At 38.2% G+C, this 25,870-nt stretch overlaps 1 protein-coding gene and 1 long non-coding RNA gene across 3 annotated transcripts; one reads left to right on the plus strand and one right to left on the minus strand.

Annotated features, from left to right (window-relative positions):
* The first annotated feature begins 15,997 nt into the window (after positions 1-15,997).
* LOC133800823 (photosystem I chlorophyll a/b-binding protein 5, chloroplastic-like) lies at positions 15,998-17,831 on the plus strand. Of its 2 annotated transcripts, none has more exons than XM_062238888.1 (6): positions 15,998-16,293; positions 16,441-16,594; positions 16,969-17,081; positions 17,179-17,283; positions 17,374-17,462; positions 17,565-17,831. In XM_062238888.1, the coding sequence occupies exons 1-6, from the start codon at positions 16,076-16,078 to the stop codon at positions 17,705-17,707; spliced, it is 822 nt and encodes a 273-aa protein (XP_062094872.1). In that variant the 5' UTR covers positions 15,998-16,075; the 3' UTR covers positions 17,708-17,831. The 2 variants fall into 2 exon arrangements, with proteins under 2 accessions (XP_062094872.1, XP_062094873.1); XM_062238889.1 differs by having other exon boundaries at positions 16,001-16,293; positions 16,462-16,594.
* A 4,924-nt stretch (positions 17,832-22,755) lies between these two features.
* LOC133800496 (uncharacterized) lies at positions 22,756-23,361 on the minus strand. Its single transcript, XR_009876491.1, has 3 exons — positions 23,174-23,361; positions 22,968-23,080; positions 22,756-22,884 (listed from the first exon to the last, which is right to left on the minus strand). It is a non-coding gene; the product is annotated as an uncharacterized LOC133800496 (long non-coding RNA).
* Positions 23,362-25,870: the final 2,509 nt, after the last annotated feature.

Raw genomic sequence — 25,870 nt, forward strand, 5'->3', positions numbered from 1 at the left:
CCAGATGCATCAACCTAGACATTCGGCTCCTCGAGTGTGCTCGCAGTAGCCTGAGCCGTTGGGGTCTTCTCAGAGCGTCTGGGGACCTTGGATGGTCGGTCGGACCTCCGCGAGGCTCTCGGACGCTTACTCTTCTGAGCTCCAGCTCCCTCATCACTAAAAAGCACAGCGGCAAGGTCAGAATCCATGGCACCTGCACTGTTCCAATCGAAGTTAAACATAATGCAAATAAACTTGGAAGATAAAAAAGAAAAAACCAAGTAAAGAAAGACCTAACTGGAACTCTTCCCCGAACTTGAGCTTAGGGACCACGAAATTCCCCCATCTTCAGAAGAGGCGGGGGGAGTACCTTCCCTATAGGTGGACGTCAACCTCGAAAGGTCCCTATAGTCATTTGTCTCATATTGGACGGCAATCCCGTCCCACACCTTGTTCAGACTATACATGGTGTCATACTTCCCGAGCCAACTATCAAACCTATGAACTCGGTCGTCTACCCAAGTCCAAATATAGAAGTGGTCCCTATCATCCGGGCACAAGACTAACCTATCGGGTTTGTATTTTAATAAGGTGGGGGACCACATTCTCGAGCTAAGGATGACTTTACCTTGATCATCCGAGTCTGAACTCGAGGCTTCATCGTTAGCCTCGTTCCCCGATGGCGGGCTTCTTCGGCGAGCTGGGGGTGGAGGCCTCGCCTCTCTCCTTGGAGGGAGGATGCCTTTGGGCAAAGGCACCTCCTCCCAATGATCATACTTTTTATTGGACCAGTCCGAGGTGGACTAGCCATCTCCCAAAAGCCCACAATCTCGGAGCTTACTCTCATGCAAAAGGTACGAGAGAGACCTCCTGCCGTAAGGGAGTTGGAGCAGAGTCTCTCTATGCCCCTTCATTGCCTCGTCGGGAGTAGGACGGTGAAAATTGGCTGGAAAGCAAGACACATTTCAACTAAGTACGGATTTACAAATAAAATCCCGAGCACGGAGATAAAGAAGATTGGAATACTTACGAATCCGTCTGAATGAGTAGCATCGAGACGGGGACAAGCCATCGGTCCAGAAGAAGGCTTTCTTAAAATCAGGTGGATGATTAGGAAGATCCTCAAACACCTTTTTCTCTTTGGGATAGCTCGAAAGGTAATAAAAGCTGTCTCCTCCCCCGAGCTCGGGAGGGATTGATTTTTAGACAGAAGAGGTATAAAATCTCCTGCGGCGAAGGTCCTTTCCACTTCAGCTCGTGGTATAACGACCTCAGGGTAGACAGAACCCTGTAAGAATTGGTGTTGAGCTGGAACGGAGCCAACCCAACAAAATCTGTGAAGTCCTTGAAGAAAGACTTCAAAGGCAGTAGCGCTCCTGCCTTCATGTGTTCCTGACTCCAGGCCACGTACCTCAGCCTGTTGTCAGGATTTCCAGTCCCTGGAGCATGGCAGCTGCGTTCGCTAGCGGTCGGAGCTCGACATCTCAAGAAGCTTGACAACCTGAGGCCATGGAAGGCCAGAATATCAGTTATCTGATTTATCGAGGTAACCGAGCTCCAATAGTGCTCGACCTCAAAGATTTCCATCCTCGATTACGAGGTAGAAGGCTCCCCCATGAGTGAAAATTGGAGCTCTCCCGGACTGTACGCAACGGTCACTTTCAATTTAGGGTCGAGCGGGATCGGCCTGGGCCCCGAATTGAATTCTGGATAAATTGCCTCTTGAAGGGTTCTCCTTTTCTTCTCTATGACCTCGTCAATTTGGCGGCGATAATGAGCTCGAATCTCCTCTTGTTCGCGCGCGAGATCGTACTCGCGAATTCGACGTTGATTCCGAGCAAACAGCGACTCCGGGCTTGGGGTTTTGGGTGAGTAAGGGATTTCCAGCAACGACCCCCACCATCTTTCCAGATTCTGTGACATCTAGCGAGAAAGAAAAAATGGTGAGGGCCATGCATGCAAGAGTTCAAAGGTTACGAGCTTGACAAGACAAGCTCGGAGCTTAAGAACGAAACGAGCTCGAAACTAAGACCCTTATTAAAGAGTCAGAACGTGTATTCCACGAGAAAAAGGAGGAGAGTGGACACAATTTTTTGAAAATCCCGAAAATCATGGGAAAAAGAGTGGCGGTTATCCAGAAAAGGTAATCTTGGGTAGCGTGAGTTCTTTAAAACCAAGGTTTTATACCCGATATCTTGGTGTGCAAGATATGTCCTTTAAAATTTTGAAACCCAGAAAAAAGAAACCTTATTCTACACAAAAACTGGATTTGAAACCAGAGATTTAAACCTAGTATGGGAACGTAAACGTAGAAGCCTATCGATCAAAAATTTCCTAGCATATCATACTAAGGAAATATATCAGTGCACTCCCAGAAATAACAAGAACAATATGGACAGAAACTGGCATAAGGGAAAATAAAAATTGGACACTTACACAATAATGGCGATTGCAGAGAAATCGTTGATTGAAGGAGAGGCTGCAGGTATGAGCTTACGATCTCGAACAAACCGGCGGTCCTTTGCTTCTTCGGCTGAGAGAACATGCGCAAGCAGGGAGTTCTCAGGGAGAGTTTCTGGTTTTGTTTTTGTTCTTTCTTCTGATGAGCGAAAAATAAAAGGAAGGCGATGAATGGGGTCTTATATATAGACGGTAAAAGGGGATTAATCTGGGACATTGAATAAAACCCTTGCAAGATCCAACGGATAGGGATTACTGATATGATGGTACCAAAAAGGTGGGAGACGAATGATCGTGGGAAGATTTCCAAGGTACTCAAGTACCCTGAATGGGCAATACCCAACTGACACGTGTCCATTCTCAAGTATGTGACAGTACGGTTCCCGAAGAAAGTAGTTCAAAAGTTTCCTTCTCATAGGATTCGAACAAATACTTTTGAGGGGGCAAGATGTTATACCCAGATTTCGAGCCATGAGAATTGTGACCTCGAAAGCTGGATTCATAATGAATGAACTCGTAAAGTCTGGAATATGTTCGAAATCTAAACATCGAGCCTGTGAAGCAAAGACGACTTCGAAGATGACAGCCTCGAAATCCTCACAAGCTCGAAAGATAGACCACGAGGTGCATCTGTTCTCGGGGATGACCTCGGATCAGGGGCTCCAAGCCTGACGCGCGTACGAGCTCGAAGTCATGTGGCCTCGGGAGATGTTATAGCTCGAAAGTCAATAAGAAACCTGGGAGAATAGGGCCTTGGTGATATAGGATAACAACTTTGAATATCCTAATGAGTCATCTATAAGAGACGCAGTCTACATTTATTACTATAAATCCCCTACAATCAAGGGATATTATTTGATCAATTATACGCCCCCTGATCTTCAGGGGACGTTTCCTTTTATATCAGATTGCAGGCATTTAATGCCATTTAATTTATTTGCATATATAGAGTAACTTCCCGAAATATGTGGGATAGTATTCTGAAATCTTCTCTATAAATAGAGAGATCATGCACCATTGTAAGGGACGGAATTTTGGTGATCTTGAGAAAAAACTCTGAAGAATTCATCCTTGAAGAATTTTCAGAGATCATCTTAAGTTTAATAACAAAGACTCGTGGACTAGGCAGATTTAACTGCTGAACCACATAAAAAATCGTGTTTGTGTTATCGTATTTTTATTGGCCATTACTGATTATTGTTTACGTGCTCTTCTTTCACTGTTGACGAAAAACGGCGTCAACAGTTCAAAATTCCTCATGTCCCACCATTCAATGGAAATTCGGATCCATACAGTCATTTAAGTACGTTCAACACAATCATGCGAGCCAGTAATGTGGGCTACGAGCTCAGGTGCATGCTTTTCCCAACCTCTCTCACGGGACCAACAAAGAACTAGTTTGAAAAATATAAAAGACATTCAATTGCTTCTTGGGATTAACTATCAATAGATTTCAAGAAATAATTCAAGGCCATGGTCGGCATTAGGCCCGAGGCATCTGCCTTGACTAATGTTCGACAATAGCCAAATGAGACACTGAAAAGTTATCTTAGAAGGTTTAACTTAAAAGTCACTCAAGCTCGTGACGTCGACGACAGTGGCCATTTAATGGCTGTCCGAGCTGGAGTAATGCCTGGAAGTCCTCTCTAGGAAGATATGCAAAGAAATTCTGTAAAGTCCGTAACCGAGTTCAATCGACGAGCTCAGAGGTTTGTTAATGTAGAATAGGCAAGGTCAGCATTGAATATGACCTCTCAGCCCATAACTACAACAACAAACACAAACTCTGCCTTGACCTCGACGGATCCTACGACATCAAAACCCCCTAGGGACAACCCTTCTAAAAGAAAGAAGAGTGAAGGGAATAATCCCGAAGCGGATGGGGGAAAGAAGAAGAAAGGGGAAAGATACTTCTCCGTATACAAAGTGTATACCAAGCTCAATGAGTCTCAGGAGAATATCTACCTGGCTAATGAAAACCAGGTCCCTTTTAGACGACCTGACCCCATGAGAAACCAAAAGGCGAAAAGAGACTCTAATAAGTACTGCAGATTCTATAGGGATATTGGACATACAACCGATGAATGCAGGCAATTGAAAGATGAGATCGAAGGTCTGATTTCGAGAGGATATTTCAGGCAGTATATAAGAAATCAGAACCCCAATCAGGCTTCCACCAGCTAGAGGGCAGCAACTGCACCACCTGCCCAGAACAGCAACTCCCGAACAAGGGAAGATGAACGACCCCCTCCGATCGATGGAGAAGATGTCATAACCATCTCGGGGGGACCTCATATTGCAGGATCGGGCAGGAATGCCCAGAAAAGATATGTGAATGAGCTGAAAACTGGTGATGGGTCTCCCTATGAACCCAAACCTAGAGCTCTAAAACAACAAAGGGTTGAATCTCAACCCATAACTTTTACTGAGGATGACGTGTCTCATGTACAGTTCCCTCATAACGACTCGCTAGTCATCACCCTTTAACTCGCTAACAAGAGGGTGCACCGAGTCCTGATTGATAATGGGCGCTCGGTAAACATCCTTTACAAAGCCACTCTAGAAAAGGTGGGACTCGCGCTTCGCAACCTAAAAGCTTGTGCAACTATGTTGTACGGCTTTTCAGGAGAAGGGATTGCCTGTATGGGATCCATTGAACTCCCTGTAACCTTGGGAGACTACCCAGTCTCGGTAACCAAGATGATGGAGTTCGTAGTGGTGGATCTCCCATCGACCTATACCGTATTTCTCGGGAGACCCGCCCTAGTAGGGCTAGGGGCAGTTTCGTTTGTTAGGCATCTGGCCATCAAGTTCCCGACTTCTAGTGGCATTGGGACTCTAAAAGGGGACCAGCTCGCAGGGAGAGAATGATACAACATTTCTGTTAGAGGGAAAAAGCAGACAAGTGCACAAACACTCGTTGTAATTTAGAATAAGGATGGGACAATCTTCGAAAGAGACGAAGAGATCGATCCAAGAATAGAAGAAAGGGCCGACCTCGAGCCTCTAGAGGAGCTCAAAGAAGTCAAGCTCGAAGAAGCTGATCCCCCAAAAACTGTGAAGGTGGGGAAAAACCTTCCAGAATAAACAAAATAACAATTAATTGGATTCTTAAGGAAGAACCAGGATGTTTTCGCATGGTCGCATTCGGACATGGTATGGATAAGTCCTAATGTAATAAGCCATGCACTTAACATTGACAAAAGCTTCCCCTCGAAGCAGGAAGAGCAAAGGCTCCTGGACGATGATAGGAAGAAAGCCTTGAAGGAAGAAGTCGACAGATTAAAGGCGAACCGGTTTATACAAGATACCTTCTACCCTGATTGGGTCGCAAACCCGGTCTTGGTTCCGAAACCTAGTGGAACATGGCAGACTTGCATCGACTATTCCGATCTCAACAAGGCATGCCCTAAGGATTGCTTTCCCCTACCTCGAATCGATCAGCTCGTAGATGCCACAGCTGGGCACGGTCTTATGTCATTCATGGATGCCTACTCTGGATATAATCAGATCGCCATGCATGCCCCAGACCAAGAGCATACAAGCTTTGTGACAGATAAAGGGTTGTACTGTTACAATGTCATGCCTTTCGGGCTTAAAATGCTGGAGCCACATACTAGAGGCTTGTAAACAGGATGTTCTCTAAGCAGATAGGTAATAACATGGAAGTGTATGTTGATGATATGTTGGTCAAATCTAAACATAACAATAACCATGTTGACGACCTCGAAGAATGCTTCACCGTGTTACGAAAGTACAACATGAAACTCAACCCCCAAAAATGCTCTTTTGGAGTATCATCGGGGAAGTTTCTGGGCTTCATAGTAAACGCGCAGGGAATAGAGTTAATCCAGACAAGATCCAGGCGTTAATTGACATGCCCTCACCTCGAAAGCATAAAGATGTCCAGAGCTTAACTGGACGGATGGCGACATTAAGTAGATTGATCTCTAAATCTATAGACCGATGTCTACCATTTTTCAACCTTTTAAGAGGGGGCAAAAAATTCGAGTGGATGGAGGAATGCGAGCTATCATTTCGGGAGCTAACGAAGCACCTCGCGGAACCTCCCATCTTGTCAAAACCTATCACAGGAGAAATCTTGTACCTGTATCTCGCTACAACCGAGCATGCCATCAGCGCCGTGCTCGTCCAAGAAGACCAGAAGGTACAAAAACCAGTGTACTATGTCAGCAAGAGGTTGCTGGGGGCAGAATCGAGATACCCATTAATGGAAAAGCTGGGCCTTAGCCTAATCCACTCGTCTCGAAAGCTCCGACCTTACTTCCAAGCACACCCCATCCATGTGTTAACCGACCAACCACTACGGCAAGTCTTGTCAAAGCCAGAGGCCTCAAGCCGATTATTAAAATGGGCTGTTGAGCTCGGACAATTCGAGATCACTTATCATCCCAGAACGACCATAAAAGGGCAGGCCCTGGCAGACTTCATTGTGGAATGTACAGGAGTATCTGACGACGAAGTTATAACCCCAGCCCGCGAGCTGTGGAAACTTTATGTCGATGGATCTTCCAACGAAAATGGATCAGGGGTAGGATTCATATTGACCACTCCAACTGGAAGTCTATTTCACTTTTCCTTGAGGCTCAGCTTTGAAGCGTCTAACAATGAGGCTTAGTACAAGGCTCTATTGGCAGGACTTCAAATATCCAAGGAGCTCAGAGCTAAAGCAATTCATTGTTCTAGTGATTTACAGTTAGTGGTCAACCAGATCTTAGGGGAATACCAAGCTCGTAGAACAAAGATGGCCGCATATTTAGAAAAAGCGAAAGCAGCACTCGAACATTTTGAGTTCTATGCGATAGAGCAGGTTCCCCATGAGCAAAATTCAAATGCAAATGCCCTAGCTAGGCTTGCCACATCCACCGAGGTCGATGCACTGAATGTAGTCCCAATTGAGTACCTCTCAACACCCAGTATTAGCGAGCCCGAACAGGAGGAAGTATGCATGATAGACTCTGAACCAACCTGGATGACCCCGATAGTTGATTACCTCAAAACCGGCATTCTCCCAGCAAAACGGAACAAGGCTCAGAAACTAATGTATCAGATTCCCAGATACACTATTGTGGAAGGAAGGTTATATCGGAGGGGATACTCTATGCCATTACTCCGATGTGTAACTCCACCTGAGGCTAAGAAAACTCTAGAAGAAATTTATGAAGGGTTTTGTGGAGACCACACTGGGGGGGCATAGCCTATCCAAGAAAATTATAAGACAAGGATACTTCTGGCCCACTATCAAGGCAGACGCATTTGAGTATGTCAAGAAATGCGATAAGTGCCAACGATTTGCTACAATTTCGCGAGCTCCACCATCCGAGCTAACCATGACGACCTCCCCATGGCCATTTGTGGTGTGGGAAATTGATCTCATAGGCTCATTACCAACTGGCAAGGGTGGAGTTAAGTATGCAGTGGTCGCGGTCGATTATTTTACAAAGTGGACCGAGGTCGAACCTCTGGCAACGATTACCTCAAAGAAATTCTTGGACTTTGTAATAAAAAACATCATCTGCCGATATGGGATGCCAAGAAAAATAGTATCAAATAATGGTACTCAATTTGATAGTGAATTGTTTACCAATTTTTGTGAGAAAATGGGATAATAAAGAGCTTCTCCTCTGTAGTGAAATGGTACTCAATTTGATTGTGAAATATTTACCAATTTTTGATAGTGAATTGTTTACCAATTTTTGTGAGAAAAATGGCCAAGTCGAAGCTGTGAATAAGACTCTCAAGAGTTCTATGAAAAAGAAATTGGGAGAAGCTAAGGTAAAATGGCCCGAGGAGTTGCCCCAAGTCTTGTGGGCCTATCGAACTACAACTCGCACTTCAACAGGACACACCCCTTTTTCTCTGGCATATGGATGCGAGGCCATGTTACCAATTGAGGTCGAAGTACCCATTATTCGTAGCTATGCCTATGATCAAGCCTCAAACCAATATCAGCTCGAAGTAAGTCTGGACCTGATTGAAGAAAGGCGAGATGAAGCTCAACTGAAAAATGCAGCATATCAGCAGCGTGCCACTAGATATTTCAATAAAAAGGTTATGGACAGGAAATTCAAATTGGGAGACCTGGTATTAAGGCGTGTGTTCCTAGCTACGATGGACCTAGCCGCTGGCGTACTCGGGCCCAATTGGGAAGGGCCTTACCAAATCGAGTCGGTTATTCAACCTGGCATCTACAAATTGGCAAGATTAAATGGAGATTTGGTACCACAAGCATGGAATGGCAAACATCTACGACCTTACTATCAATAGTGTAGGAATGATGTCTCCTGTAACCATGCTTGTTTATCTTTGCAAAGTTTCTGTTAATAAATTGTTCAATTATCCCATAAAAATCATTTTCATTTCAATATGTTGTATTTTTTGCAAACTCGCTTAATTTAATAACCTATGATCTCACTCATAGGATATTAAGGGGGCATCAGGGGTATATATACCATAAGTTTGAAAAAATGAATAACTCAAAAATTGCATACACGAAAACAAGCAAATGTCTGGACCGTTAACCCGACATAAAAGTTAAAAGTGTATTCTAAAAATAAAGTGTTTGATGTAACCAAATGCGCAAGCTTAGATAATTTGGACATAACTAGATTATTAAAAATAAAGTGTTTGGATATAACCAAATGTGCGAGCTTAGATAATTTGGACATAACCAGATTATTAAAAATAAAGTGTTTGGATATAACCAAATGCGCGAGCTAAAATAGTTTGGACAAAACCAGATTATTAAAATTAAAAGTGTATGGACTACAAACCAGACACGAGCTAAAATAGTTTGGACAAAACCAGATTATTAAAATTAAAAGTGTGTGGACTACAAACTAGACACGAGCTAAAATAGTTTTGACGAAACTAGATTATTAAAATTAAAAGTGTATGGATTACAAACCAGTCACGAGCTAAAAAAGTTTGGAACAAACCAGCTAAAACTAATCGATAGAAAGATGGGATATAAATAAACCCACTTCAATTTAAGACGAGATCGATGCTGGAATATCTTGCAAAAAGATAGTTTCGACCTCACAACTTTGGGGAGCTACCCGAGGACGAGGAAAAGTAAGTTACACTCCATGTATAGCTAGAAAAGCAGATATAGCTAAACTGCCTATCTTACACGCCATGTAAGTACTTTCAAGTGCATGGTAAAAGTAAGTTTCGACCTTGACAAATAACGAGATCAGACACAGATATATCGAACAAACTATGCGAGAATGGATGGAAACTCGAGCTTAAATCCAACGTGTGTTTGTATGAATAAACAGACATAAAGGCATAACTTTTAATATAAATTGCTTAAAATATTTCATTTTGAGAGATGTAAAGCAAAAATATTAAAGTGAAGTCAAACATGGTATTACAAATATCATAAGTAAATAGCTTTTTTATGATCTATAAATTGTTTTTGCCCTAAGGGCATGAAAAACAAAAGTTATAAACTATTACAAAAGTCTCAGAGGGACGCAACCCAAGATCGAGATTTAGGAGATAGGAGAACCCTCCTTAGCCTTCTTAGCATCCTCCCGAGCATCCTCCTATGCCTCCAGCCGAGCTTGCCATTTGGCTAGAAACTCGTTCTCAAAAGAGCCTAGGAAGCTGGTGTCGAGATTGGCATTGCTGGCCCAGATCCTGTACATGGTCAAGTCAACCGCCCGATCCTTCCTCTGCTTGAACTCTTCAAGAAGATGAGCCTTTTCGCCCTCTATTATCTCGAAGGTGGCCTTTTTCTCCTCCTCGAGCTTAGCATTCAGCTTCTCAAGCTCCTCAACCCTGGAGCTCTTCTCTTTGAGCTCGGCCTTCACCTTCTCGATCTCAGCCTCCAGCTTTGACCTTGCGGCCTTAAATTCGTCAGCAAGCTTGAGCTGGAGATCCTTTGACTCCTAAGCATAGGACATGCTCGTGTGGACCTCATTGTTCATCTTGTAATTTAGCTGAGCAACTACGGTAAGAGCCTAACACCCAAATGAATCAAGTTAGAACATACTCTAAGCAAAATTCCAACAAATAGTGAAGTGAGAGAGGTTGTCGCGGAGGTGAGCTTGACACTCTTGTCATAGAGGACGTTGGAGTCCTGAGCGATGACCAAGAACTGCCACTGAGGAGCCTCAAGACCACTGATGCTTTGGCCTACCCGAGACAAGAAGTCTGAGCCAAGAGTGGCTTCGTGAGTCCTGGCAGCGTTGTCAACGACATACTCATCAACATGAGTAGAAATCGACAACAGGCGCCCCTTAGAGGTCGCTGGTTTCTTCAGAACTGGGTCGAGCGTTGGAAGGATCCTGATAGCATGAGGCAAAGGAGGAGCATCTGTTGCGGAAGCGTCGACCTGGGGAGTAGGGTCCGCTACCGGGCTCGGAATAGTAGGAGCTGGGGAGGAGTCACCTTGGTCCTTTTAGGGACCTTAGCAGGCCGGCCAGATTTTTGCGAGGCTCTCGGGCGCTTGCTCTGCTTGGCCCTCTCGAGGTCGGAATCCATTGTACCTGCACAATCAAATCACATTAGAAAACAAGCTTAAAAACGCTAAAATTATCATAGAGTAGACAGTTAAAGGAATTAAAGACAAGTGTCAAGGAACCTAACTGGAACTCTCCCCCGAGCTTGTGCTCGGCGACCACGTAACTCCCCTATCTTCGGAGGAGGCTGGGGGAGTCCCTTCCCTATACGTGGAAGTCAACCTCGAAAGGTCCCTATAGTCGTTTGTCCCATATTGGACAGCTATTCCATCCCAAACCTCATTCAGACTATACATTGTGTCATATTTCCCTAGCCAGCTATCAAACCTATGGACCCTATCATCTACCCAAGACCATGCATAAAAAATTTCGTCATCATCTGGGCATAAGATCAGGGTGTTGGGTTTATGCTTAAGGAGGGAAGGAGACCACAAGGCCGAGCTAAGAATGACCTTACCTCTGCCACTCTAGCTCAAGACCTCATCATTGGCGTCGTTCCCCGTGCATGGACTCTTGCGGCGTCGAGCTGGGGATCGTGCCTTTGAGTTTCGCCTCGGAGGAAGATTGTCGGTTGGGAGAGGCACAAACTCCCACTTGGTATACTTCTTGTAGGCCCTATCGTCTGTTGATTGGTCCTTCTCCAGGAGGCCACAGGCTCGAAGCTTATCTTCATGAAGAAGATAAGACAGGGAGTGCCTGCCATATGGGAGCTGGAGTAGAATTTCCTTATGCTCCTTCATCTCATCCCTGGGAGTAGGATGGTGATAGTTGGCTGGAGAATTGAATACATTATGAGTGGTTCGAGCCTAAACAAAAGTCAAGCATGAAAAGAAAAAGGATCGTATACTTACGGATTCGCCTGAACGAGTAATACTTGGAGGGAGCCAGGCCGTCCGTCCAAAAGAAAGCCAATTTGAAGTTAGGAGGATTGTTGGGCAGGATAGCTTGAGAGGTAGTAGAAGCCATCTCCTCCCTGAGCTCGGGAGAGGTTTCTTTTCAAGCAAAAGAGATATAGAATCTCTCTTGGCGAAGGTCCTTCCCACTTCAGTTCGTGGTAAAGCGACCTCAGGGCTGACAAGACCCTGTATGAGTTGGTCTGGAGTTGGAAGGGCGCGAGCCCAACAAAATCCAAAATTCCTTAAAAAAGGACTTCAAGGGCAATAAGGCCCCTGCCTTCATATGCTCGTGGCTCCAAGCCATGAGCTTTAGCTTATTGTCGGGATTACCATCTCCCGGGGCGTAGCAGCTGCATTCATTGGAGGTTGGAGCTCGACACCTTAACGAGCCTGACAATCCTAGGCCGTGGCGAGCTAGGATGTTGGTTATTTGTCCCAAGGAGAAAATCGAGCTCCAATAGTGCTCTGCCTCGAAAAACTCTCCCCTCGAGGTGGGAATGGCGGTCGGCTGCGAGGTGGATGGACGATTTGTTGATTCTTCCATCAGTGAGAATTTGAGTTTGCTCGGTTTGAAAGCAACTGTTACTTTAAGCGTAGGGTCGAGAGGAATTGGTCTGGGCTCGGGGTCCAGGTCTAGATAGATTGCGACTCTAAGTTTTTTCCTCTTTCTCTCTTCGACCTCGTCGATTTGGCATCGAAAGTGAGCTCGAGTATCCTCTGATTTCGAGTAAACGGCGACTCTGGGCATGGAGTTGTTGGAGAATGAGGAATCACAAGTACTGACCCCCACCGTTTTTCCAAATTCTGCAACATCTAGCAAGAAAGAAAAAGGGTGGGGGCCAGGCACACAAGAAATTAAGGATAAAAATTGAGATGGTTCGAGCTCGAATGCTCGAGACCATGGAATAAGCTCGATCAAAAGAATGAGATCCGGCTCGAAAGAAACTTGAGTTATTGAAAGAGTCAAGCCTGAGCGTGTATTCAACGCGAAGGGGGCAAGGTGGACTTATTTTCGAGAATCCCGGGTTTTCAAGGAAAAAGTTGGCGGTTACTCAAAAATATGATATTTTTTGGAAACGTGCAGTTTAAAAACCCTAAGTCTGAAACCCTATTTCTTAAGCTACACGAAACCCCCCATTACAAGAAAAACACCATTTTTACACATATCTACCCTAAATTGTTCAGTTAAAAGCTTGATTCTAAACATGCCAAAATTACTCAAATCATAAAACTTACACAGTGCAAGAGCGAGGCCTTATAAATCTGGTTAAAACCAGGAATGCCATTTTTATAAAGGAAACATGTAAAAAGAGAAACATGTGAAAAAGGATCAGAAACTTACACAATGTAGCTGGTGGATACAGAGAAAGTGACGATCGAATAAGTGATTGCAGGGAAGCTTTCACAGAATCGTAGACGCCAAGGGATTTTTGTTTCTCGGTTTGGAGAACATGCAAGAACAGAACAAATTTTGAGTTCTGGTTTTTTCTTCTCTTTTCTCTGAAAGTTCTAAATGCGAAAGTAAGGGGAAGAAGATGACATGGATATATTTATAGGCCCCAGGGGATTTCAAAGGTCGGGCTAATCTAGGCCATTGGCCAGATTTCACATCCGATCTGACGGTCAGGAACAAATGAAAGGATGATGCCATAAAGTTGGTAGGCGAATGGATGTGGGCATGGTACCAAGGCACTCAAGTACACTAATTAATCAACCCCTAGCTGACGCATGTCCACACTCGAGTACAATTGATGGTACATTTTCCAAGAAAGGCAGTTCAAAAGTTTCATTCTCATAGGATTCGAACTGATACTTTTGAGGGGGAAACATGTTACACCCAGATTTCGAGCATGAGATTGTGATCCCAAAATCTTGCCTTGTTATGTGTAAGCTCGAAATAAGCACTGTCGTCATATGTCCATTTTGTCAAAATGTTTTTCCTGTAAGTAGCGACCTCGAAGGAGCAAAGGGGTGTGTAACCTCGAAAATGCTCTGAGCTCGCAAAGGGTGTGACACTCGAATGTATCCCTGAGTCATCCCTTGCCTTCTGGACTGGTTCGAGTTCGAAGTAGGTGAGTTTGCATGTGGTGACATCGTCAATTTCTATTTGTTCCAAGCATAGGCAAAGTTGGGAGACGAGCTCGTGATCGACTGATAGTCTCGGTGAGCTCAATATCAACTGCTAGTCTCGAAGATTTGATGAATCCCGTATCCGCGTTAATTAGTTACATGTGAATATATTTATTATTGTATAATCCTAATGTTTAAGAGATATCATTTAATCTGTTATCCGATCCCACTTTTCATGGGACGTTTCCGTGTATGTAGGAAATAATGCATTAAATAGCATTATATTAATTGATTCCCAAAATATCTTCCCAGAATATGTGGGAATGAATTCTGTAACCTTCCCTATAAATAGAGAATGAAGCTCCATTTGTAAGGGACCGATTTCTAATTTATGGAGAGAAAACTCTGGGTAACTGTTCTCTGAAAAGTTTCTAGAAAACTTCCAAGTTCTAATAACATAGACTCGTGAACTAGGCAGATTTAACTGCTGAACCACGTAAAAAACCTCTTGTGTTCATCTTTGCTTATTTCCTCCAATATTTTCTTGTTTAATTGCTCTCCTATTTAAGTTGGCGAAAAACGGCGTCAACAGTTAACTTTAACAGAATATTCTAAATATTTAATAGAATATACATTTAAAACTAGATATTTATCAATTATATTAATATTAATATAAATTTAAATATTATAAAATATAATTATTATAATAATATTTAATATAAGACTACATATATAATAATTATATTAATATATATTTAAATTCAAATTCAAATTCAAATGTTATAAAATATTATTATTTTAATAATATGTAATACAAGACTAGATATTTAATAACTATATTAATATAAATTTAAATGTGATAAAATATTATTATGATAATAATATATAATCCTATTTTTTACTAATTATATTAATATGAATTCAAATATTATAAAATATTATTATTAATAATATTTTATAATATTTAAATTTATATTGATACAAGTATTATTATAAATTATTATTATTATAATAATATATAATATATAATTTTTATTTTTATTAAATAATTATTATTTATGTTTTAAAAAGTTATTATAATAAATATATATGTTTATGTTATTTATTTATACATAATATTATTTCTTTATTTGAAATATTTATATGATATAACTTTAATAAATATAATTAATAAATTATATAAATAAAAACTTGTTTTAAATATTATCTAATATATATGATTTAAATAATTTCTACACCGCTAGTCAGAGCGCTGTTTTTTTCCTAGTGTATATATCTCTTCTATATAATAAGTATGTAGATAACATAAATTTTTAGTTTTAATGGTTTTTTTATTTTTTTCCATTAACTTTAACATAATATTTTTATGTTTAACGGTAGTTTGTAAACACTTAAACTTAAATAAAATAAAATAAATAATTAAAATATGATATTTTTGAGATATTTTACAATAATAATTATTTAAAAATAATAAATAATTAAAAATTAAAATAAAATATTTTTGAGATATTTTATAATGATAATTATTTTAAAATAATAAATAATTAAACAAATTAAAATAGGAAAATTTTCAGATATTTTACCATAATAATTATTTTAAAATAATAAATAATTAAATAAATTAAAATATGATATTTTTGAGATATTTTACAATAATAATTATTTAAAAATAATACAATCATAAGTTTTACAACTTAAATAAAATTTAATTAAATTTAAACTCACTTATTAGAATAATATTATATTAAACATATAATATAATTTACTGTGAATTAGCAACAAACTGTTTTTTTTTTTAAAACTAGTAAAAAACTTAAATTTAAAATTCACGTATAATATTTAATATTACATTAAATATATAATATATAATCTCTTGTTGTCATTCTCAAATTCAAAAACCAGAACAAATATAAACTTAAACAAAAATAAATAAATAAATTATTTAATTAAAATATAATATTTATTTAAAATTTATATAATATTAATATAAATTTAATAAAAATAATTAATAAATTCTACATGTAAAAATAAAATTAAGCAAAGCATACACGTTGGTTGTATTGTGGATATATATACATACGTGTAATTTGTGTGGACCTGGTGGATGGCCCTGCCCTGTGGAGTGTTGTGCCTCCTTATCAGTTTAGGTGAAGCTAGGAAAAGCGAACAACAGAAAAAAGAATGGCCACTGCAGTTGGAAGAGGACTCCATATTCCCCCATGTAATTCTTTACCTTTCATTTCTAAGACTGCGTTAAAGCACTCATTTGGAGTAGTGACGAAGCAGACATGGCCTGTCCAAACAGGAAAAACTCGAAGTCGTACTCTCGTGATGGCTCAGGCCCAAGTACGCCCAACATGGCTTCCGGGGCTTGACCCTCCGCCACACCTCGATGGAAGGTGAGATAGATTCCTCTGTAGATTGTAGTGTCAATAATTGTTCTTGATTCTTCGACCTCATTGTCGAGAGTCTTGTTATCTTGGCTTCTATGGCTGATTCTCTTTTCCTTAATAATTTGTTGTGGGGGGCATCATTGGGAAATTAAGTAATGCTTTCGTTCCAAACAGTTTGGCTGGGGATTATGGGTTTGACCCACTTGGGCTCGGAGAGGACCCAGAAAGTCTGAGGTGGTATGTTCAAGCAGAGCTTGTTCATGCTCGCTTTGCCATGCTTGGAGTCGCAGGAATTCTTCTAACAGATGTTAGTCATTCTGAACCATGCATCTTTTTAATTACCCTTTTTGGCCATGTCATTTTGAGCATTTCTTTGGTCTTTTCAACCTGTCTTCTTTTAGTAATTGGCTAGCATAAAGGGGGTGCCTTTTTTGGCGGTTGATAATTCCTGGGCTTGAAAAATATAGTAATGGATAAGATCTAAGGCTATTGTTTCATGAAGGGAATATATGTGGGAGTTTTGAGGTGAGCCTTAAGAGAAATAAGCTTAAAGAAATTTTGTGCATTAGGGAGATAAGCATTGTATTTCAATCAACTTATTCTTCAAAAAAGGCTATTTCTTTGAAATATATAGTTTGGTCTAATGTTTTTATACTTGCTCTTATTACTACTTTCTTGCAGTTGCTGCGTGTAGCAGGGGTCAGCAATTTACCACTTTGGTACAAAGCAGGTGCAATTAAGTATGGATTTGCCAATACAGAAACTTTGTTCATTGTCCAACTAATCTTGATGGGGTAAAATCTTTACTCATTAGATAATTACCATAACTAATCATTATTAGTCTACCCTTTTAGGTATTTACACCATTGTAAATATGTTGTCTATTTACAGATTTGTTGAAACAAAAAGATACATGGATTTTGTTAGTCCTGGATCTCAAGCCAAGAAAGGATCATTTTTTGGATTGGAGGTTGCTTTAGAGGGTCTAGAACCTGGGTAATTTCCTTTTCTTTAGTAAGAAAAAGCTCATATTGAATTCAGTTTTTGAAAGTTGCAAAAATAAAAGACTTTTCCTATGATTGACAGATATCCGGGTGGCCCTTTACTCAATCCTCTTGGTTTGGCAAAAGATATAAAGAATAGTCAGGAATGGAAGCTTAAGGAGATTAAAAATGGTGGGTTCAGATTCAGTCAATATTATTAACTGATGTTTTCACCATTTCATGACACCATAATTTAAAGTTTGAGTTTCTTAAAGCTGTTTGTGATCATTGCAGGACGGCTTGCAATGATGGCCATGCTTGGCTTCTTTGTGCAAGCTTCTGTAACTCATGTCGGGCCAGTTGATAATCTTTTGGAGCACCTCTCTGATCCATGGCACAAAACTATTATTCAAACCTTAGCTAACTCTAGTTCTTGAATAGCAAATATTGAAGAATTATATCTCTCAAGACATCATTCTCCATTATACATTTATTTAGTCATACCTTGCTGTACACATTTATGAGTAATAATTTTAATACAAGCTGCATTCTTTCACGGCTTGCCGGAGAGGTACGTAATGGGGGAGAAAAGACATTGGTATTATATCAGGTTCCAACTGAACAGTTTGCAGCCATTCATTATGGGATAGGATCTAACATCAGTTCCACCTCTCCTTTTGTAACAATATTCTGAAACAAAATTACATTATTAATTAGTAACAATATTAAATAGATGTATAATTTGGTGAACTTAACTTGTCAAAAAAAATAGTAATAATAATTTGGTGAACTAAAACGTTTTATGAATCCTTTGCAGAAGACTTGACAATTAACGCTATCAAGAATAACATTACATCTGAATCTTACCTACTTGTGTGAATAAAGGCTGTTCCTTGGTTATAAAAAAAAATAATTGGATGGGCCAGAATTAAAAAATATAAGAGAAAAAGCTTAAAAGAATGAATGAGTTGATCATTTTTCTCATACACGAGCTCAGCTATAACGATGTTCTAGTCGTCGCTTTACTATTGACATTCTTTCCTGCCACGTTGAACATTTACCTGAAAACCTTTTCAGTTGTGGTTTGCAAAACTTGGGTAAGGCTTGGACAAAATCAAGCACATAGACAAAATCTACCATTGAGGAGTTGATGAGTGATGTTGCTTCATGTATGTAACATTTTTCCCTCAACAATAATGTGAGTCCCAAATGTATAAATTAATAAACTATGTGAAGAAGTACAGCATGATATTTTTTAGAAAGAACCAAAAAGAAATTAGAGCAAGATCTAAATTCAATATTAAACTTGAAATCTCCCAAAAATCAATGCAAATTGTACACATTATCATATGTAAAGTGTATATGTAGTTTTTATGTGTTCACTCATCACTGGTAACTAAAATATCTAAGTATAGCTTTAATTGGAACATTGTTCACCCAAACTAGAACCAAAAAGTACACATTCGGAGTCAAACATATAGAAAAACTGAAACTACTAATAAATGCACGGAGAAAGAGAAAAAGTAGGAATAATACTACTTTAGGTTTAAAGACAAATTCCAGTTTAGACATTTTATTTATTTGAGAAAATTCTAGAATAACTCTTATGTTTTGCAATTTAGATTAAAATGGTCACTAATAAATATTAGTTCTAAATTAGTCAAAATATTTTTATAAAATACTTTTACATATTTTAAATTAAAGAATTACAATATATAGGTAAATATTTTAAACAAATAAATCAGTTAAAATATAATTTAAAAATTAAAACTTAAACAAAATATAATCATTAAACTTTAAAAGAATTTACTAAACACCCATCTAAGTATATTACATTTTAATTTTATTTCGAAATATTTTGACTAAATTCAAATTAATTGAATCATTATTAACAACTTGCAACTTTTTAGAATTTTCTTAAACAAAAAATCTTAAATAAAATTTTGCTTAAACAACACTCAAGTGATATGATCCTAAAAAGGAAGGAAAATTTTATGTTCTATGCACAATAATATACTGAATATTTTTAATATGCCAACATAAGTTACTATCTCAAATATATGAAAATTTTAATTTTTTGGACAAAAATACCCCTAACATTCAAACACTCTCTTTCTCTCTCAGTCTGAACTCGCTCTCCCTCTATTGTCTCTCATTCTCTCACTTTTACTCTCTCTCTCTCATTCTAATCTTGTAGATCTCGAAAAAATACCAAAATTTAAAAAAAAAAATTATTTGAAACGGACATTTTAGTGAAAAAAATATGAACTTCCAAAATTCTCGTCAAATTTCAATGCAGAGCATCAAAAAAGCATCGTTTGGGCGAAAAAAAAATATTTCATTATTGCATCGCAAAAGCATCAAAACATCATCGATCTCCATCGAAATTGCATAAAAAAAGTATCATTTTAGCCAAAAATCAAGTTTACATAATTGCATCGCAAAAGAATCGAAACATCATTAATTTTGCATCGAAAAAGCATTGTTTTAGTCAAAAATCAAGTTTTCATGATTGCATTGCAAGAGTATAGAAACATCATCGATTTTGCATCGGAAAAGCATTGTTTTGCCAAAAAAAAGTTTTCGTAATTGCATCGCAAAAGCATCGAAACACCATCAATTTTGCATCGAAACACGATAGATTTGCATTGAAATTGCATTGATTTTGTATCAAAAAAGCATCTTTTTGGCCAAAAATTAAGTTTCATGATTGCATCGCAAGAGCATCGAAACACCATTGATTTTGCATCGAAAAAGCATCGTTTTGGCAAAAACAATCAAGTTTGCATGATTACATCGCAAAAGCATCGAAATATAATCGATACAAAATCGATGGTGTTTCGATGCTCTTGCGATGCAATCATGAAAACTTGATTTTTGGCTAAAATAATGCAATTTCGATGCAAAATCGATAGTGTTTCGATGCTTTTGCGATGCAATCATGAAAACTTGATTTTTGGCACAAACGATGTTTTTTCAATGCAATCTCAATGCCCTACACTCAATTTTGACGAAAATTTTGGAGGTTACACTACAAGGAAAAGAGGCTTTTACTTCGGTTTTTAAGCTTGATTTACTTCGGTTTTCGCTAAAATTCGCAACCGCAGTAATTCGGAGCGAAGTAAAAACTAGCTAAAAAACGAAGTAGAATCCCCACTTTCTACTTCGGTTTTTACATAATAACCGAAGTAGAAAGTGTATATACGCTAGCATCCTGGGCACTTTCTACTTCGGTTTTTAGGGAAAACCGAAGTAAAAGGTGTACTTTCTACTTCGGTTTTATCTAAGAACCGAAGTAAAAGGGCACTTTCTACTTCGGTTCTTAGGTAAAACCGAAGTAGAAAGTGCACATTTTACTTCGGTTTTACCTAAAAACCGAAGTAGAAAGTGCCCGCCTTTTTTATTTAATATATGTTTCTAATTATTTTTAAATGGATGGTTTCTATTTTTATATATATATATTTTGGCCTAATTTTATTTAATTGGTCTAATTAATTTTAATTTTTTTTGGCCTAATTATTTTTCAACAATTTAATTATATGATATTACAATTATATATATTTTTACAATTGAAATTGGTTAAGAATTTTTTTTGAATGAAAATATGATAACTTTTATTAATTAAAAATGTTGTACATAAACATATAAAATACAAGTACTTAAGTAAGATAACTAGCCTTAACATTAATACATTTACAAAAGACTAAACTTACAACTAAAAAAAAATAGGCTTACTGATAAATGTATGGTATCAATTTGCCTAACCATTCGTGTTGGATTGGCAAGAGGTCTGCAATCTCACAATATTGCGTCTTCCCACCAAACTGTAAAATTAATAAATATAAATTAATTTCATAGATTATCGATAGCAAATAAATTATAAAAAATGAACTTACTTTTTCTTTTAGGGTAGTCATTGCATTTGATGCCCGTACAAGATCTCTAATGTACTTCAAGACATAAAAACCACATTCATGACTTTGTGGTTGTCTTGGACATGTAACATTGAATATCTTTGTGGGATTGCCGAGTAATGCATTGGAAGAAGCTCTATAATATGCACTATTTAAAAAGAAAATTAACAAAAGTTATTAAAATGTAGTAACATGTAATATTTGTTGCATATTAAGAAATATTTTAAAAAATTTAAAACTTACCTCATTATCATTGAATCAATTTCTTCTGGACGTTTGTGTGATTTCAATGGATCTAAGAACACGATTTTTCCTTTTGGCATAGCAATCACTAACATCCAATGTTCCCTAAAATAAGAAGCGTATGTTAAGTAAAATAATTAAATTTTTAATATATGACTAATCAAATAAGAAAATTTTACACTATTTCTTACCGTATGTTCCAAGGTATAAAGTAAAGTTGACCAACTCTATCCATGGTCATCAACCAATTCACCAAGTCAATGGTTGATCGCTCTACATCGTTAACATTATTAATGCTAAGACATTCAATGTCATAAAACTTGTAATAGACACGCTGATTTGGAAATAGGGACTCCCAAATGCATCTGCAAAATTTTCTTTAGTGTTAAATATTTTGAAAAATTTCGGCAGAGTTTCCCCTATAAATAGGACTTCCCAAACCTGTAAACATTCAATGTCTATGAAAATTTTCAACAGATCACAGAGCAGTACTCATAACTGATTCTACATTCCTATCATTCCAAAGAATTAGTTTAAGGGACACCTTAATCCGAATATCATTGCTGAGCCTCCAATCATATGCAAGGTAGCAACTTGTTCCACATCCTCTGAAGTTAGGAATATTGACTCGCGATTCATGAATGTTGGGTCCACTGGAATGGAGACGACTGAGTTTATTCCCTTAACTCTGCAAAATTCTCTCACCATAAACTGAAGGCTAACATGGATGCGATTCATGATGTGATCGGCAAATGGTTGGCCTTCGGTCAGAGTGTTTTCTGTATTGACGTGAGACCCATCTGATGACAGATGCGGGCTAGTCATAGGAGGTTTTGACATATCCTTGGATGAACTTTTTGACATAGGAGGTTTCTTTCTTAGAGGACCCTACGCAACATCAAGTAAAAATAATATTAAAATACTGGACCAACAAATATTTTAATAGGTAACAAATTAAAGAATTCGTTTATACCTGGTCAGTCATAATTAAATCTTTTGGCCAAGGAAGGAATGTGTCATAAGTATCTCGAACATAGTGTATCTCCCCAACAGAACATGGGATTTCAGCATCCTCTTGTAACATTTTGGTGACTCGCACCCTCGCGTATTCGTCTGTCAGTTGAACACCATGAATAGTCAGAGGACCCACCCCATCAATGATAACACCCTCTGCCACCACATTATGAATATTATCCGAACAACGTAACACATCCTGCATGTACGGTGTGTCATCCTGCATGTACGGTGTGTGGTATTCTTCGTCGCTCTGCTCGTCATCATTGTCGTGTTCATCCATATCATCTATCTCACCTGCTTGTTTAGCTTTTTCCTCCTCTAAAGCTTTAAGTTCTGCTTTGAGCCTCGCAATTTCTGCATCTTTCTTACTAACAACATCAGCCATTTCTGTTGCTATTTTTGGTTTTCTTCCAAAGACGGACGAAATCTTCGCAAACGACCTACAATAATCAACCAAATTTATTTTAAAACTAAAATATTATAGAATTAAGTTAAATGCAACAAATAAAAAATAATATCATACCCAAGTGCTCTAACACGCCCTGGGTGCTCAGGTGTCCCTAAAGCTTGCGTTAATATGTCATTCCGACCCTTTGCAATGATTTCTCCACTACTAACTTTTTCTTTCAGCTCATTCTGTGGAACAAACCAGTGGTCACTTATATTAGTGACTTATAAGAACTTTATCATTCCTAAATTACTTTAAAATACTTGCTTGAAACCACTTACAATTCTTGCTTCAATTTGTTTGTCCAAATCTGTGACAAGAACCTTCCTCTTTTCTCGTGCTCTTATCCATACTTGGTACCGTTCTACATCTGCCACACCTAGTTCAGTTTTCTACAACATACAACAATTAATTAAAGTTGGTGAGTGCAATATTCTTCATAACAAGTTGACAGTTATAAAATAGTGATGCGAATTACTTACCAGGTCCTCTCTAACATTGGCAAGCCCTCTACGAGATGTATGATGCCTCAAAGTATATTTGAGAGCTCTTTCACGTTGTGCTTCCCGCAAAGCCTACATTAAATAGGTAACAATAAGTTTTTAAGCAATTATTAGTATTTCAAAACTAATAAATCATATACATAATAGATATACATAATAGTACCATAAACTCAGGAGATAAACGGTGGCTAACAAATGTCCTCCAATCTTCTAGGTCAAGTTCTGGATATTTCTTAGGAAGAATTTGGAGTTCATCTATCAGACCGCCTTCTGCCAAAGGGTAGATGTAGTCACTAGTGATGTTGGTCTTAAAATCTCTCATCATTCTTCCCGCACTTTTCATTAATTCTGGTTTCCAATTTTCTGGAATGTTAAAGGCACCCTGAAATAGAAAGAAAATGATTAATGAAATGCAAAGTAATTCATGAAAATGATCAATATATTTTCTTACATATACATCCTCCCATATTCTATTCTTCAATTCTTGTGGGACTTGTCTCCAATCCTTATAATTGAGAGAGACCGTTCTCCTAGTTTTAACTCCAAGGTACGATTGCATCTCACTATATGCTTTCCCTATAGGTTGACCTTTATCATTAAACTGAATATTTCTCTTTATTCCCTTAGCTTTTTGATTATTGATATTGTTCTTCTTTGTTGGGCCTCGCCTATTTGGTGTGTTCTCCCCTTCAGAAATTGTCATCTGCACATAAACAAGAATTAACGTTACAATTATGACATAAATAAATACATATTTAACATAAAAATGAATACATTACTCACTGGACACATTTTCTTTTCTTTTTTCTTTTCTTGGTTGATCCACAATCTACCCATATTCTGTCTCTAATATCATTTCTAATGTATTCCCCATCATCATCAACTTCATGGAAATCATGGATTTTCTCAACTTGCTCATGTATTGGTTGTCCAACAATAAAATTGTCATGGAACAAATCATCGTTTTCTTCGTCATTTTCATCTTCTATAAACTGCCTTTCCGGGGTTCGTAAAACAACTGACCATTTATCATCAGCAGGATCAGTTATGTAAAACACTTGTTTTGCTTGGGTAGCCATGATGAAAGGATCATTCTTGTGACCTTTCTTACTTAAATCAACCAAAGTGAATCCAAGTTCATCAATTCTAACCCCAACATTGTTGTCCACCCAAGAACACTTGAGCAGAGGAATTTGAAATAAGGAATAATCAAGCTCCCATATTTCTTCAACAACCCCATAATATGCCATAGTACCAGCAACTGGATTATTGTCTTTTGCACTAGCGAAATGCACTGCTTCTGCCACAATACTTACTCCACTATTTTGAACCATTCGAGCATCATCTCGTGACTTTGTGTGAAATCTTTTTCCTCCAACAATGTAAGCATTGTGCTTTATTACATGAACACTTGGTCCAAATGATATGCGTTTTAACTCTGTCGACACTCCATGGTTTTCTTCTCCCAACCTTGCTAGAATAATATTTTTCAACCATCGACTAAATGTTTTATTATGCTCATCTATAATCCATTTCTGTTTATTTTTAACCTTGTTGGGAATCATTGATTGTAATAACTCCATGTGCTCACTACAATACAAAGTACAACATATTAAAATTTCAATTATACATAAAAATGAGCATAATGTTTATTAAATCTATAACTTACGTTATATAGGGTTGAACTTCGGGATTGTTTTCCAACACAACTAAATGAGCTTGATCTAATTCTGCACGAGATATGGTCACTACTGTTCCTTTCCCTCGTAATCCTCTATCAACTCCATCCGAGTTATTCCGTGGTTTGCTAATTCCGATTATGTCGATTCCAACCATGTACTCTGAACAAAATTCCACAGCTTCTTCAGCTAAATAACACTCAACCATACAAGCTTCAGGGCGATGGTGATTACGTACATATTGTTAGGAAAAATAATATTGCCTCAATGGAAATGGTAAGATTATGTTACAACTCTATGCAAAATATTACAATGGACAAGATTGATTAAATAAAGTGTTACAACTCTATAACTGAAAATACAAATAAAACAAAGGAAATGAAGAAGATGATGAAGAAGAAGTGAATAGTAAAATACAACTCAAAACAAAAGTTACAAATAAAATAAAGTGTTTGGACCAAATGAAGAGATTACAACTCTTAAACAAAATATACAAGTAAATAAAACAAGAGAATAAGAAGAAGAACAATAGAACAAAAGGAAGAACATAAACCACAAACAAACTCTCACTTACACAACGTAAGTGAAGAGGATTGGGGATCACCAACTTGAACAAGGTTTAAAACCTTTGTCCAAAAGCTTATTTCCCCCTAACTCAAGCACTAAGGGATCTCTCTCAGATTTTGGAAATGCTTTATGGAATTATCAAGCCTCAAGGTGTTTCTAGCCAAGTGCTTTAGTGGATAGAAATGGTGTGTCTTACAAGTGAGCATTAGGCTCCTATTTATAGAGTTTA

Source organism: Humulus lupulus, chromosome 9, assembly GCF_963169125.1.
Source record: "Humulus lupulus chromosome 9, drHumLupu1.1, whole genome shotgun sequence".
Lineage (NCBI taxonomy): Eukaryota > Viridiplantae > Streptophyta > Magnoliopsida > Rosales > Cannabaceae > Humulus > Humulus lupulus.